Here is a 13,824-nt window from a genome sequence, read left to right as displayed (position 1 = left end):
GAGCCTTATCACTTAAAATAATGATGTTTTAAAAAACGATACATTATGAATATAGAATCAGGGGAACGTGCTCCAGTGTGGTGCTACAGCAGAATGAGCGATGTGACAGTCAGTGTGTGCAGAGGTGCAGCCTTTGTAATAATAATAATAATAATAACATTGACTTCTAATTGGCAAAACACAACGTTATAATGATGTATGTTTTTTTTATTTAAAGCACAATAGCGTCACAGATGTGATTCTACATACAGAGCTGGAGCATTGATAAAAATAAAGAAAAGCGCTGACACAAAATGCGCCAAAATGCAACATGAAAGGAGATCAAAGCCACAAGATGCAACAATGTAGCTAATTCCTGCAAAATGTAACAGATGTGTTGTCCTGTTGCGGTGTTGTTGTGATTTTTCACCGCGGTGATCATTTGTATCTGGAGGATGACACCACGAGGTCCGCAGTGCCGCCAGCAGCCTGTTGTTGTTGTTATTGTTGATATTGTCGATATTGTGAATGCACGCGTAAAAACATCAAAGCGCCACAATGTAACCGTGTTGTTGTTGTTTGTGTTTCATTTATTTCTGCAGCAGGGGCGTAGATTAGCAGCTCGGGTTCCATGTCAGTGGAACAAACCCTGCTGATGTCAGAGATTTCTCCCCGCTCGGTGGGAGGATCTCTCTCTCTCTCTCTCTATCCCTCCCCTCCCTCTCTCTCTCTCTCTCTCTCTGTGCGTTGAGTCACGCAGCTGTCAAAGATAGCTGTCACCCACTTCCACGATCAAACACGCAGTCAATGAGGAAAAAGGCGCTTTGAGTCGCAGAGAGATCTCAGGTGACCCCCCCACCCCTCTCTCTCTCTCTCTCTCCACCACCACCTCCACCTCAAACAACACCTCCTTCCTCCTCACGTCTGCAAACAGGAGGAGAAGAAAGAGCGGAGGAAACGCACGGCAGAAAAAAAAGAAAAGAAAGGAAGAAAGAAAGAAAGAAGAGGAGTTTTTCATGAATACGGATTTTCTCTCGGGAGTCGCGCCGTGGGGAGATTTGTTCGGAGACAAGAGGACAAACCCGGGAGACTGTTTCCTTCTGCGCTTGAGGACAAAAGTGGACATGAAGACGAAAAAGGGTAAGAGATGCTTTTTTTTTCGAGATTGAAGAAAAAAAAAAAGATGGTTTATAAATAGACGGGATTGAGCCGCTTCCCCCTTGGCGAGCAAAACCCACGCAGCCCATTGTTTCCTTCCCAGACGTGACAGGCGCTTTTCTCCTGCCATGTGCTGCTGGCGCGATGTCACAAGTCCACCAAGCTGCGGGTTTTTTGCGTGTTTATTCCCACGTAGGTTTTGTTGTGTGTGTGTGTGTGTGTGTGTGTTCCACTTTCTGACACCACAACACAGCGCAGCGGCGTCGCCATGCGTGTTTTTATTCCTCCGCGTCACCGTGTAATTAGGTTAACTTTAAAAAGCCCAGGCATAGAAAACAGAGCGCCCTACTTTAAAGCTTCCTGCTTCTTTTCTTTATTCAGTTTGAAGCTAAGAATGCAACATTTGTTTCCATATTTCGAGGGAAAAGTTGATACAAGTTGAAGTGGAGGATTTGTTACATTGTCTTCGATTGAAAACGATGCATTGTGTTGTTTTTTTGTTGTTGAAACATTCGAACGCACAAGGTTTAAAACAGCGTTAAAAATCCAAATGTAGGCTAATGTTCATCCTGACCTCATTGTGGGAAGTTGCCTTGTTACATTCGCGGACCTCGTGGTGCAGGTCGCACACACACACACACACACACACTCACACTCACACAAAAGAAAACCCTCGTACAAGTTGTGCAAACTCCCCCAAAACGTCCCCTTCTCCTGGTTTAAACTCTTCTTTCCGCCTCCACCACTGAGCTGGTGACATTGGCGAGGAACTGGGTTCGATGGGGAACGCGCAGTTTTACGCGTAGAAACTTTGCGGAATTGCGCACAAAGAAAGCACGCAGCCCCTGGGTTCTTTTGTTTAGTCTGGAGACGCTGATTTGCAACAGGTCTCCCCTCCCCCCCTCCCCTCCGCCTCTCTCCACTCCAGCCTACGTAATTACCTCATCCTGTTGGGAACTTTCTTATTCCTTTCCCACAGCTCAGTTGCTCACAGGGGTTTCGTTCATTTTAGTGTTTCTGCAGTTTCCCTTATTGGCTCCTGTGTTAGTGCACTGCTGCTGGTTGTGTTGTTCACCAGGGGAAAATGTATATATATATATAATCTTCCAGAACCTGTGTTTCTTCATTCTCTCCAGAGGGAAGATCGAATGTCTGGTGTCAGTTCAGCTCCTTATTGTCTGTGACACGTAATATCAGAATCAGCTGAGAACAGCAGGAAGGCAAACTCACATCTGATCATAGTTTGGCTTTTTAGATGCTGTTTGTTTCCCCTGAATCTGGTTTGATGATGATCAAACAGGGTTTTTTTGAAATGTTGCAATTTTTTTTTATTATCTGCCATGTGTCTCTTCTTCAAAACAAACCCCCCTCCTCCCTCTCCGGATGGTTCAGGCCGGTGTAGTTCTCTGAACTCGGAGCGATGCAAGGTGTGCTCGCTGCCTGTGAGGTCGACCCGGCTCGTATTTGTCGAGGCAGGTTTTATAACTGACACAGCATCAGACCAGCCTTTGTGACGTCTCGCCCTCCCTGGCTCCCTCCCTCCCTCCCTGGCTCCCTCCTCCTCCTCCTCTCCCTCCCTCGCTCCTTATATGAATCACATGGCTGAACTTGACAGCTTGCTTCTGACACATCAGCTGCCTCCCAGACAGCTCGCGTTTGGGGGTAAAAGCGGCTGTGGGCAGATTTGCCGGGCGACTGACGCACACACACACACCATGGCACACCATCCTCCTTTTGTCCTGCTCTCACACACCCCTCCTCTCCACCCGGGCTCTGCCGGCGCAGGTTTGGTGATGCTGTCGGGCAGCGAGACGGACGACGAGGACAGCGTGGACGCCCCCCTGGACCTGTCGTCCAGCACGGGGGGCAGCGGCAAGAGGAAGCGGCGAGGGAATCTGCCCAAGGAGTCGGTGCAGATCCTCAGGGACTGGCTGTATGAGCACCGCTACAACGCGTACCCCTCGGAGCTGGAGAAAGCCCTCCTGTCCAAGCAGACTCAACTCTCCACACTGCAGGTATGCTCACTCAGATATTAAAGATTTAGCACACGCCCTCACTGCCTGGAGCGTGAATAGATCACTGTAGAAGTGCAAAGGAAGCAAGTGTCAGATTGATTGAATCATTTCCTGCCCCGGATGGCAAACAAAACATGACACACAGTGAACTGAAGGTCATCCCAGCCGGCTCCGTGTGGCAACATTAAAGTGCATGAGACAGCGTGAGTGAGTAAACTCGCTCCCTGTGTGTCGTGGGCTTGGCTGAGGCGCTCGGACAGGAATTTCCCTCCCTCCAGCCCCTTTCCATCCCAGCTGTCTGGGAACAATGCGGAGTCATTTACATAGTTAGAGCTACAAGCCTCCTGAGCCAGTTAGGACTAGCCTGCTGGACGGCAGAGACCAGAAGACAGATGACCACGATTACAGCTCTGACCAAAGAGAGGAGTTTCATTGGAAGCTGTTTTAAAATACAGGATTAAGAAATCCAGAGTGGACGGGATGTTTAGCTTCTCCCGGCTCGAGCTGTGATTATCATCTAGTGTAAATCTCAGGCGTCGGTGTTTTCATTTCTGCAGAGCTGAAATGATAAACAGGAAACGTTAATGGTGTGAAATATGTCGTCTGTGGTGGGTGCTGGTGTTTCTTTGTGGTTCCTCCGTTTAGACCACAGGTGCAAACTGCACCTGGTGATAAGTGTACCCGCAGATTTGACTTTAAATTGCAAGGCAGAACGTCAGCGAGCCACGCCATGCTGCTGCTTCCTCAATAAAGGCTCCAGTATGCTTCTACGTTCTCCCTTCTCGGAGAGGGCTCCACGGAGGGCGAAGAGTCTTTTTGATTTTTACTAATCCGACCACTGTACGTCGAAAAAAATTCACCGCCAAACCCATAGGTGGCGCAACGGAAGACGAGCTCAGAGAAGCCTACCCCATTTGTCTCTGTTTACATCTGTTAGCTTGCCTCCCACACACTGAACCATGGCAACTAACAGAACTAAATAAAGTGACACCCAGCGGGTCAAGATGCTGATGTTATCGTTTCTTAGCGCAGCGGTTCTCCGGTCTTGTTTCCGAACTGTGCTGCTGATTCCACAGCTTGAATCTGCTTGAGGCTACATGTAGCTAGCTAGCTCCCCTCCCAGCTAGCTTCAAGCCCAGCTTCCACACACAGTCAGCAGGGACTCCCGAGCAGGACGTTTTAGGCCGGAAATGACGTCGAACAGAAATGACGTCGTTCGCGGACCAATCACAGCCAAGAGCTGTCCGTGGCTCTCCGACATAAACACGGAGAAGTTAGAAAAATCAGAGGTGTACGAAAAGCTCTCCGAGGCGCTCGGAGAGGGCGTTTCACGACGGATAGGGCGGTCTTATCTGTCCGTTTTACAAAATACGTAAAAGCATAAATTGGCCTTCAATAACTCAGCATGTGTCTCTGTCTTTCTCCAGGTGTGCAACTGGTTCATCAACGCTCGGCGGCGACTCCTCCCAGAGATGCTGAGGAAAGACGGCAAAGACCCCAACCAGTTCACCATCTCCAGGAAGGGCAGCAAGGCCGGCGACAGCTTCTCCGACAGCTCCCAGTCCCCGAAGCACAGCAGCAGCCCGGCCGCCGCCGCCGCGGACGAGAGCTACGACAAACGCGCCCTCCACCCGTCCAGCTTCGAACACGCCATGCCCGGCGTCCTGAGGAAGGCGGCGTCCCCCTCCTCCCTCCCCTCTCCCACCTCCTCGTGCCCCTCTCCCGGGCTCGTGCCCACCCGCCCCTCTGTCATCTGTCACACCACTGTGAGCGCGGCGCTGCAGGCGGCGAGCCCGACGGCGAGCCCGACGGCGTGCCAGCCCTCGGCGCCCGGAATGAACTGCGACAGGGCGGCGGAGCTGCTGCAGACCGCTCAGGCGCTGCTCAGGTGCCAGGATGAGGGTCTGGGCAGCCAGCCACACACCACCAGCACCACCACCACCACCATCATCCTCGGCAGCAGCGGCGGCGGCGGCATGGAGGGCAACCTGAGCCCCCGCAGCGGGCTCTTCAACACCCCGCCCCCCACCCCACCAGACCTCACACAGGACTTCAGCGGCTTCCAGCTCCTGGTGGACGTGGCCCTGAAGCGAGCTGCAGAGATGGAGCTGCAGGCCAAACAGCTGGTCTCCTAAAGGGAGAGGGTGACCGAAGAGGAAGAGTGAGGAGGAAGAGGAGGCGGCGGTGACGGAGACTGACTCTTGCGTCTGGACTATGGAACTCCTCCGAGTCCGAGTGACTCGTCCGCACGCAACAACCGAACAAATCCACACGGAAAGCCTGATCATTTCTATTTTTGGTATACCAATCAAATTGATGAGGATTGTTTTTTTTATTGAAAAAAGAAACCGACTGTATTGAGGTGCCTTGGCTGTACGTCGTTTATTCATTTCATATACATGCGTGTGTATCTACATGTGTATCTTATTTGCACACAGGGACCAAAAATGTCAGCAGATAAAAATGCTGCCCGTCTTATGTCTTTCCATGATACTGTATATCATCGTAGAGAGAGAGAGAGCAGAGAGAGCTAAAGAATCACGACCCACCCCCCCACTCGTTTCACGGACCAGTCGGACGGATTGGTCGCGTCCACACGTTTTTTTTTTTTTGTGACTGTTTTCACATTTCAGAGATCAGTTTGCGATTGGTCTGCCTCATTCGTTTGCACACTAAAGGCAGAGGAAGGTCATCTCAGTGTCTTAAACATACTTTTGCTCTCGGCGTCTAGGACAAACGTATTCACTACTGTAGTAAATGTTCTGTGTTTTCATGAGTATAGTTTTGATTTTGTAATTTTTTTTACTTTTAGCTACTTTTTAAAAGGAAAAAGAAACGTCAGTGCTTTTTTTTTTTTTACTCTTTATTTCCACCGAGGGATGTTTCAGAGGACCAATGTAGCAGGTTCATAGTCTGAACCTTCATCCCATCACTCAGCGAGGAAAAAACGACGGCCAGTGGACTGATGCATTTAAAACACTACAGATGTCTTTTCTGCATTTGCTGTTTGACAACCGGACAAAGGCAGCATCTTTTTTGAAATCACCAAAAAAAAACCATTTTCGTGTATAATAGGACCATTTGTATAGTTAATGTGACACGATGCCCAATGATGTGATTTCTTTTCATACTGTGCAATGTTTGTGGCAAGTAGGGGTCACATGGGATTCAAATAAAGTTTTGTTTTTCTACATCTCAGAATCGGATAGTTTTTTATTTCTTTTTTAGACCTCACAGCGGATCACTGAAATCTGACACACATCCACACAAGCTCTATTCCTGTAAATCCTGTCAAACTTTGGGAAGATCCCAGATTTATCCCTGGAGGATCAGAAGCAGGACGGGAATAGGCTGGCGCTACAGGCATCCAGAGGCATTCCTGTGTGCGAGAGGTTTACAACAGCTCCCTCCAATTAGCATAATCCTGCATAAATTAACACGGGCAAACAGCAGACGTCAACGGTTTCTTGCCAGCAGGGTTGTGTGCGCCTGCGTCTCCGTGGAGTCGATGGAAGGATTCTCAGAACTGAGCGAGCTGCTTCCCTTCTGGTCCCAAAGCTTCTCTGCACATCTCCATATGATGGGTTGTGTGTATTTGCTGAGGCAGCAATTTACAAGGAATAGAAATTGTTATTTTTTACTATTAAAATTGCTTTTAGCGCTAGATATACACAGTTGGGACCAGAGTTGGAATGAAATGGAGTCTTTTCACTCAAGTACTGTAATTGTGGATGTTCATTTGATGCCACTGATACATAATTAGGAAATGTTGTACATTTTACTCAAAAACATTTATTCTAACTTATAATTAAGTTGTATTATTACAGATTCAATAAATAGTATATAAAATACATGCATCAGCACCCTCTTGACCAATCACAGCAGTCAAGTGATTAACTTTAAAGACAGACAGATCTACTTTATTGATCCCAAACTGGCAAATTCCTGAATAGCATTTTCAATAATAACAAACGGGTGGACTTTTTATGATGTTTTCGTCAATAAAACATTTGCATATAATATAATTTTTAGAATGTGTTTAATGCAAGACTTACTTCTACTCTAATATATTCAAATTGAGGTTTCTATGTAGGAAGAGTTGTGAACGCTTCTTCCTCCACTGGTGGGAACAGTTGGTTTTCAACTTTCAGAGACTGAAGCATTTCCCCTGCTGGTCAGAACAAATGTTCAGAATGCATTTTGAGTTTTCCACCTTTTGTCAGATGCTGCCCGTCTAAAGTGACGAGTCATGTGTGGGGGGGGGGGTCGGGTCCAATCAGGAGGATGTAATCACCCATAAGGTTTAAACAGACCTCCAGGCGCACAGTGGGCAGTTGCAGCCCACCATGGTGGTAGCCCCTGTGCAGGATGAACTGACCCAGGGTCAGGCCCTACACAAAGCTGAAACCTACTCCCCCCCCTCCTTTAACCCGCCCCTAAACTCTGTCCGCTGAGGTCAGTGTGTGCCTCCCCTCAGCCTGACTGATGTGTGAATGACAAATCACCAGAAGCTGCGTGTACAGGAGCGTTGAGGCTAAACCGAGGCCAAAAGTGCCGTCTAATTATGGGGATCCGCCCCTGCGGAAGGGAAATGCCCTTAAAACACACCACTCCGGCCTGTAATCTGTTTAATTATATTCCAATCGAAAACACATGTGGAGGCAGGAAAGAAACCAACACAACAAAATGATGGCAATGATATATATATATATATGTTTTAATGCTGATAAGAGCTCATACACGTGCCATAACATCAACAGTGTAATAACATTAATTACAAAATGTATATCTGCTTAATATGTCATTTGATTGGGTTCTTTTTTTAGCTTACATTTACATAGGGAAACATTCATGTATGTACAAATGTTTATTTGAATGTTTTTCCTCTTTATTATAACTACATCACGAGCTCCAGGGTCGCCAGGTTTGCTGGAGTGTCTTTAGAGTTCAGCCACAATCCAACATTCTGGTTTCTAAGTCCCCTGCTATACCAGGAGCGTTATATTGATATGTTAATATAATAAAAACATAAATAAGAAATGAAATCATTGGACAGTTTAATTCAAATACAAGTTCCAAAGTAAAAAAAAAAAAAAAGAAGAAAAATCTTCATCTACATTATATGGCATTCAAGTTTGAACTATACCTTTTATGCACCCTCTCTAAAATGTACCAAGTAAAGGAAATTACAAATCCAACTGTACGTTTACTTCATCACTGGAGTTCCTTCACAAACAAATCAATGAAATCTTCAGGCTGCGTTCGATAGGGACAAATAGCAGGGATATAACCTTTATCTATAATTATCCAATGGCACGAAACTCTGTCAGATCAATACAGGCTAACAACCCAAAGTCCTGCTGTAGTCTGTCGTCTGAACATTTGTGTGATTCAGGATTGTCTCCGTGTTCGAGCAGCGGACAGAAATACCTTGTTACGCTGAAGTTAGCAGGGTGTTCAAAAAACATGGCGTGGAGACTATTTCCTTTATTTAAGAACATGGCCTGTCTTCAGGAGCGGGGGGGGGGGTCTTATGTACAGTAAGAGAAAAAAAAGCCATGGGCCACATACAGTCACATGAGGTCAGTCGCACACGCTCCTATCCTCAGTCTCACACAGTCTCACATACACAACACACACGCACACTCACTCCTTCCCCTGAGACTGCTGTTGTGCTCAACTATCATATAAGAAATTAAGGCTGATCACTGAAACAGAAATAAAAAATAAAAAAAAAGGTGCCTGTCATGCTGAACACACAGAAAACATAAACACAGTAGAAGGGCCTTGTTGTCAGTGCATAATCATAATCACAATGTCAAGAAACAGTCATTGTTCTTCTAATCAATAAATTAAACATGAATACAAAATATTAGAAATCGTTTTTTTTCTTTTGTGTATGACCTCGAAATAATTGCTTCATTCGGAGGCAGAGATAGTGCACACACAGTGAGGAGGATACAGTCCCTTTTCAGTCCTTCAGTCTCAAATACTGTCCATAAATCTCTCTTGTTTAAAAACCACATAGTAAAATATAGTACAACTACCAGTATTGTACCAAATATCAGTATTTTTTAAGCTTCCGCAACACAGAGGAGCTCGAATGCAACGTGAGAAACGAGTAAACCTGTAAAAAAAAAAAAAAAAAAAAAAAAGGACATAAATATCGGTTACCTTGTGTCGGCATGCAAGTCAGGTCGTTATACGCTTTGTCCTTTATACAAACGTGTGGCTCAGTTTCAAATGAGGCCGGACGGATTTGCTCTGTTTACAGGTCGTCGCTGCCGCTACCTCATCGGTCACAACCCGAGGCCGGGCAGCCCCGGGGAAAAGTAGGAAGCACTTTTTTTTTTTTAAATGAAGTTCTGAATCAGAGACTCACGCACGCAGACTCTTGTGTCTCGCTCGAAAAAACACTGATTAGGGTTTTGTGGTGTTTTTAAAACGGTGAAATGCAGAGCTTGAAAAATCCGCTCCTTCGCCTCACCTGGAGGGGGGGAGGGGAAACACGACTTGACCCTTGACCTTTTCCTACCGGGTCGACCTCCTGCCACCGGAAAAGACCCATTTTCAGACAGATGGTGAACTGTGTCACTGTAATTGCCTTGTCAGCTCTTTTCAACGGTGTTCTGCCCGGATGTTTACCCTCACTATACGAAACAAAACTATATTTTCAGAAGCAGAATCATGGGATTTTGTAAAAAAAATAAAATAAAATAAACTTAATAAATATATCAGATATGGAGTTCATGGGTCTGTTCTCTCTTGTGTGTGTTTGTGTGTGTTTACACTCCTCGTGCACGTGCATGATCCCTCCGCGTTTCCCTATATTGACGTGAAGCATTTCTGCTGTGCTACACCTGGCTGACTTATGTAACATCAGGTCACTTTGAAAAAAAAAAGAAAAGGGGATCCATAAAGAGATTTCTTTGGGAGTGAAGGGCTCGGGCGGAGGTACAGGAGGAAAGAGGGAGTGCTACATCAAGGCTGGGAGGAGGAACAGGGACCGGGGGGGGTAGATAAATAAATAAATAAATATTGTAAATGTACATTTGCCTTCATCCTGACTGACGCCCCAACAGTGATCTGGGAAGTCCGCAAAATAATAGGATTATGTTACGTTAGCACCCTAGCCTTACCGTTCAGTGCTATTGTGTGTGTGGGACAGTGTGTGTGTCTGTGTGTGTGTGTGTGTGTTTGTCTCATAGTCTGGTCTGAGCCTCTGGGATATAAATCTCGATACTGTCTGCGCTCTCGGTGGCCGAGCTCTGCCGAACCGACGCGGCACGTTTGGCAGCTAGCAGGCGCTTGCGAGCCTCCAGACGCTGGCGCTCGCTGCTCTCCAGCGAGCGGTCCCTAGCCAGGGGGGGGTGGCCCTTCTGGGGCTTCTTTGGCACGGGAGGGGGCATCCTTCTCTCCTGGACAGGAATGACAAATAGTCTTAATGACACAGTGAGGGAGCAACACAACTGCAGCCGGTTGGCGTACGGGTTAGAAAGAGCACCGGAGCTGTCTGCGGCGTTATGGGCGGAGCATGCATTGGTTCCGAATGAGGTTTATGGTTCACAGTGGCGGCCATTTGTGTGGGTAAGAGAGCACGGCGTGGAGGCCATTTGCGTGAGGTAAAAGCGGCCAATGGAGAAGGACAGGCCCCAACGGTGCATGGCAGGTAGAGAGGTTTCTCAAAAGCAGCTCACTGTCGGCAACAAGACAAAACAAAACACACAAACACCGGTGGTGACGTCAGGCAGGCAACATGACAGCACACAACACACACATGTGCATGTTACAACAAAGCTTCACTGTGAATCACCGGGACTCGCGGCGACAGTACAGCAGCAGCAGATCACATGCAGGTTAGTGAAGCCATTCAAAAAGCAAAAACTACGAGTAGGTGACTCTCATCATTTCAAATGGATGGTTTCACGGATCTGGTTTTGGCCACCGGGGTCCGCACCTGGATTTCCGGGGGCGACAGAGGTTTCCAGTTGTTGGCTTTGAGTTGGTGGAGTTCGTCAAACTTCAGGCTGATGTTCTCGATCGACAGCTGGAGCATGTCCCAGAAACCGGCCAGGTCCTGGGAGACGGGCCGCTGGTGTGAGTTCGGGTTCTAGTCACAAAGCAATTGAACAAACACACACACACGCACACACACAAACACAAGATGTTCAAATATGTATTAACACATTTATAATAATTCAGTTTGACAGCAGAATCGGCTCTGAACTAAATGAAATGCCCACAGAAGTTATTGAGAATTTCAAATGGCACAAACTTATTTTTCAATAAATCAGACACCATATTCTGAATTTGGAAACTCGGCTCGTATCCACATTATTATGCAACACGTGAGATATTGTGACAAGAAAATAGAAGAATAAACATCCGCAGAAAAAGGTTTTATGCTGCTTCAACACATCCCTGTTTCTCCGGCTCTAGCTTTCACACTGCCAGGTTTATTTTGGTGTGTCAGAGACAGTACGGGTGAGCAGGAGCACACTCCACACTAGATGCATAGTAAATGAGCACTGGCCTGTCAGAATGATTTGTGCAGGATGATGTCAGTGTTGGTGGTGGTGGTGGGGGGGCGGCGGGGGGGCTGGGGGGGCCGGGGCTGGGACCAGCATGCAGAGGATGAGGTGACACATACCAGATTCTCCTCACACAGCTCCCGGAACTGCTGGAACTTCTGGGACATCAGGAGCTGGGCACTCCCCACTGCACTGCGGATCTTCCCCAGGACTGCAGAAAGACGCAGACACACATGCACGCACACACACACACGTACACACACACACACACAGAATTCACAATGCAATTAATCACAGAACCGCACACTGCAGGCATGTTGCACCGCTAACAGAGAGAGTGCATTAGCAATGCAACAGAGACTGGTGTGCTAGAATCCTCTTTCCTACATGGGACTCATTATAGGGAAGGGGGAAATAATTACTGACATACATCTTTGCTGCTAAAAGTCTCCGTTAAGAACCTAATGTTTTATTTCCGTCACGATAGCAGCTCGGCTCGACTGATACATGAGAGAAAAACAAGGCAGTGCTGCAGAACCTGACTCCGCCAGTCGGTCTTATTGACTCATATCCCTGTGAGAGGAACTGTCAATGCATGCATTAGTCAACATGAAGAGAATGGGATCAGGAAAGGAGAGGGGGAGTAATGAATCTGCACTACAGACACAACCCCTAAGGAGGTGTGTGGGTCTGTGTGTGTGTGTGTGTGTGTGTGTGTCTGTGTGGTAGCCTGAGATCTGGGAAAACATAACCTTGAGACAGCCAGCCTGTTCTGCACGTTCTGTGAGAGAATATCTTGCCTGGAACCATAACAACACACTGGCTGCATACGTAATGACATTCTCAGTCAAGACTTGAAATCAGCTGTGCGGTAAAGACAGGTACAAATGCACCGGCTGCTGCCCGAGGCCTGTTCGCTCCGTCTGGTGTGTGCATGTAAGTACAACATATTTAGACCCGTGCGTACACACATGTGCTGCTGCTGCTGTGTGTTGCGTTTAAAATCCATTTGCTGCCTGTAAGGAGCACTGAGAGGAACCCCTTCACTGTGTGTGTGTGTGTGTGTGAGATCATTATGTGTATCTAGAGGCCAGCAGCGGCCTTTAGATAAGTATGCACGGTATGTCTCTGGAGGCCAGAGGGCTTGAGACAGGAACAAGAGGCTATTGTGGTCCAGAGGAGAGGAGAGGAGAGAATAGACCTGATACCAGTGCACAACAGACTTTCTTGTCTTTGTATCTTCAACATCTTGGGATTTAAATCCTCTGACCCGACTCACTCTCGTCGGACAGCTCGTTCTCCATCTCGTCCCGCTCCATCTGCCGACACCAGCCCTCCATGCGCTCCGTCTCGGCGTGCAGCAGCTTGAGGAACCAGCGGCCGTCCCGGGGGCACACCAGGCGGCCCACGGCCTCCAGGACGTCCATCTCCGGCTCGGCCACGCTGTCCATCCAGGGGTCCGGGGGGGGCAGGATGGACGGGTCGAAGCCCACGTCCCCGTAGTCGTCCCCGGCGCAGGCGTGGTAGTGGTTGCCCGAGCCCTGGATGCTGACGGTGGAGCTGGCGTTGTCGCGGGAGTGCTGGCGCGGCATGGTGGCACAGTGGCGAGGCGGCAGCTCCGGGGCGTCGTCGTCGGGGTCGTCGAGGTCGGCCTGCACCGCCGTGGTGACGCTGTTGGAGCGGGTCATCCTGCGGTAACTGGGAGAGGAGGCAGGAAGAACAAAGGTGTTTTGTTATGCTGATTTTATGCAGTGAATGATTACACGTATTGTGTGGTTATAACAGATCTTTCCTTTTCGCAGTAATTCTGTTTGCACTCTTGTCTCCGTGGTGCACCCAGTGTGGAAAAATGGAAATGATGACAGCGATCTCCTCACTGATAGTGACGAGAACCTTTATGTAGTTCAGCGCGTGTGTTGTGTCACCTGGCTCATTCAGGAGCAGCAGAGTGTGCAGCCGTCCACAAACTCGGCTTTGTAAGCACACAAACGCACACATGTACACACACCTGGGAACCTTCCCTGCAGCTTGCTGTGTGCCATGTTGCATTTGGCCCAGAGGCAGCGTGACACGGCTGGGGCAGCGTTTGGCAGGTCCCTCCAAAACACACACACACACACACACACGCTTGCTCTCATGTG

At 48.0% G+C, this 13,824-nt stretch overlaps 2 protein-coding genes across 3 annotated transcripts in view; one reads left to right on the top strand and one right to left on the bottom strand.

Annotated features, from left to right (window-relative positions):
• The first annotated feature begins 815 nt into the window (after positions 1-815).
• On the top strand, positions 816-6,345 carry tgif1 (TGFB-induced factor homeobox 1). Its single transcript, XM_061093974.1, has 3 exons — positions 816-1,119; positions 2,923-3,152; positions 4,580-6,345. Exons 1-3 carry the CDS (start codon positions 996-998, stop codon positions 5,285-5,287), a joined length of 1,062 nt encoding a protein of 353 aa, XP_060949957.1. The 5' UTR covers positions 816-995; the 3' UTR covers positions 5,288-6,345.
• A 4,009-nt stretch (positions 6,346-10,354) lies between these two features.
• The window catches only part of LOC133026938 (disks large-associated protein 1-like), a 47,420-nt gene continuing 43,950 nt past the window's right edge, over positions 10,355-13,824 (bottom strand). For both annotated transcript variants that reach the window (XM_061093938.1, XM_061093937.1), the window contains 4 exons: positions 12,963-13,381; positions 11,803-11,894; positions 11,110-11,262; positions 10,355-10,570 (listed from right to left, as the gene is read on the bottom strand). In XM_061093938.1, coding sequence (XP_060949921.1) covers positions 10,355-10,570; positions 11,110-11,262; positions 11,803-11,894; positions 12,963-13,381 — 880 coding nt within the window. The remainder of the gene's footprint in view (positions 10,571-11,109; positions 11,263-11,802; positions 11,895-12,962; positions 13,382-13,824) is intronic.

The sequence above is a fragment of the Limanda limanda genome, chromosome 20, assembly GCF_963576545.1.
Source record: "Limanda limanda chromosome 20, fLimLim1.1, whole genome shotgun sequence".
In the NCBI taxonomy this organism is placed as follows: Eukaryota; Metazoa; Chordata; class Actinopteri; order Pleuronectiformes; family Pleuronectidae; genus Limanda; species Limanda limanda.
Note: the sequence above shows the minus strand (reverse complement) of the source record. Positions and strands in the feature narration are given on the sequence as shown.

Coding starts and splice junctions, on each gene's coding strand:
- tgif1 (XM_061093974.1), top strand. CDS start 996: ATGAATACGGATTTTCTCTCGGGAGTCGCGCCGTGGGGAGATTTGTTC. Junction 1,120..2,922: donor GGACATGAAGACGAAAAAGG/GTAAGAGATGCT, acceptor CTGCCGGCGCAG/GTTTGGTGATGCTGTCGGGC. Junction 3,153..4,579: donor CTCAACTCTCCACACTGCAG/GTATGCTCACTC, acceptor GTCTTTCTCCAG/GTGTGCAACTGGTTCATCAA.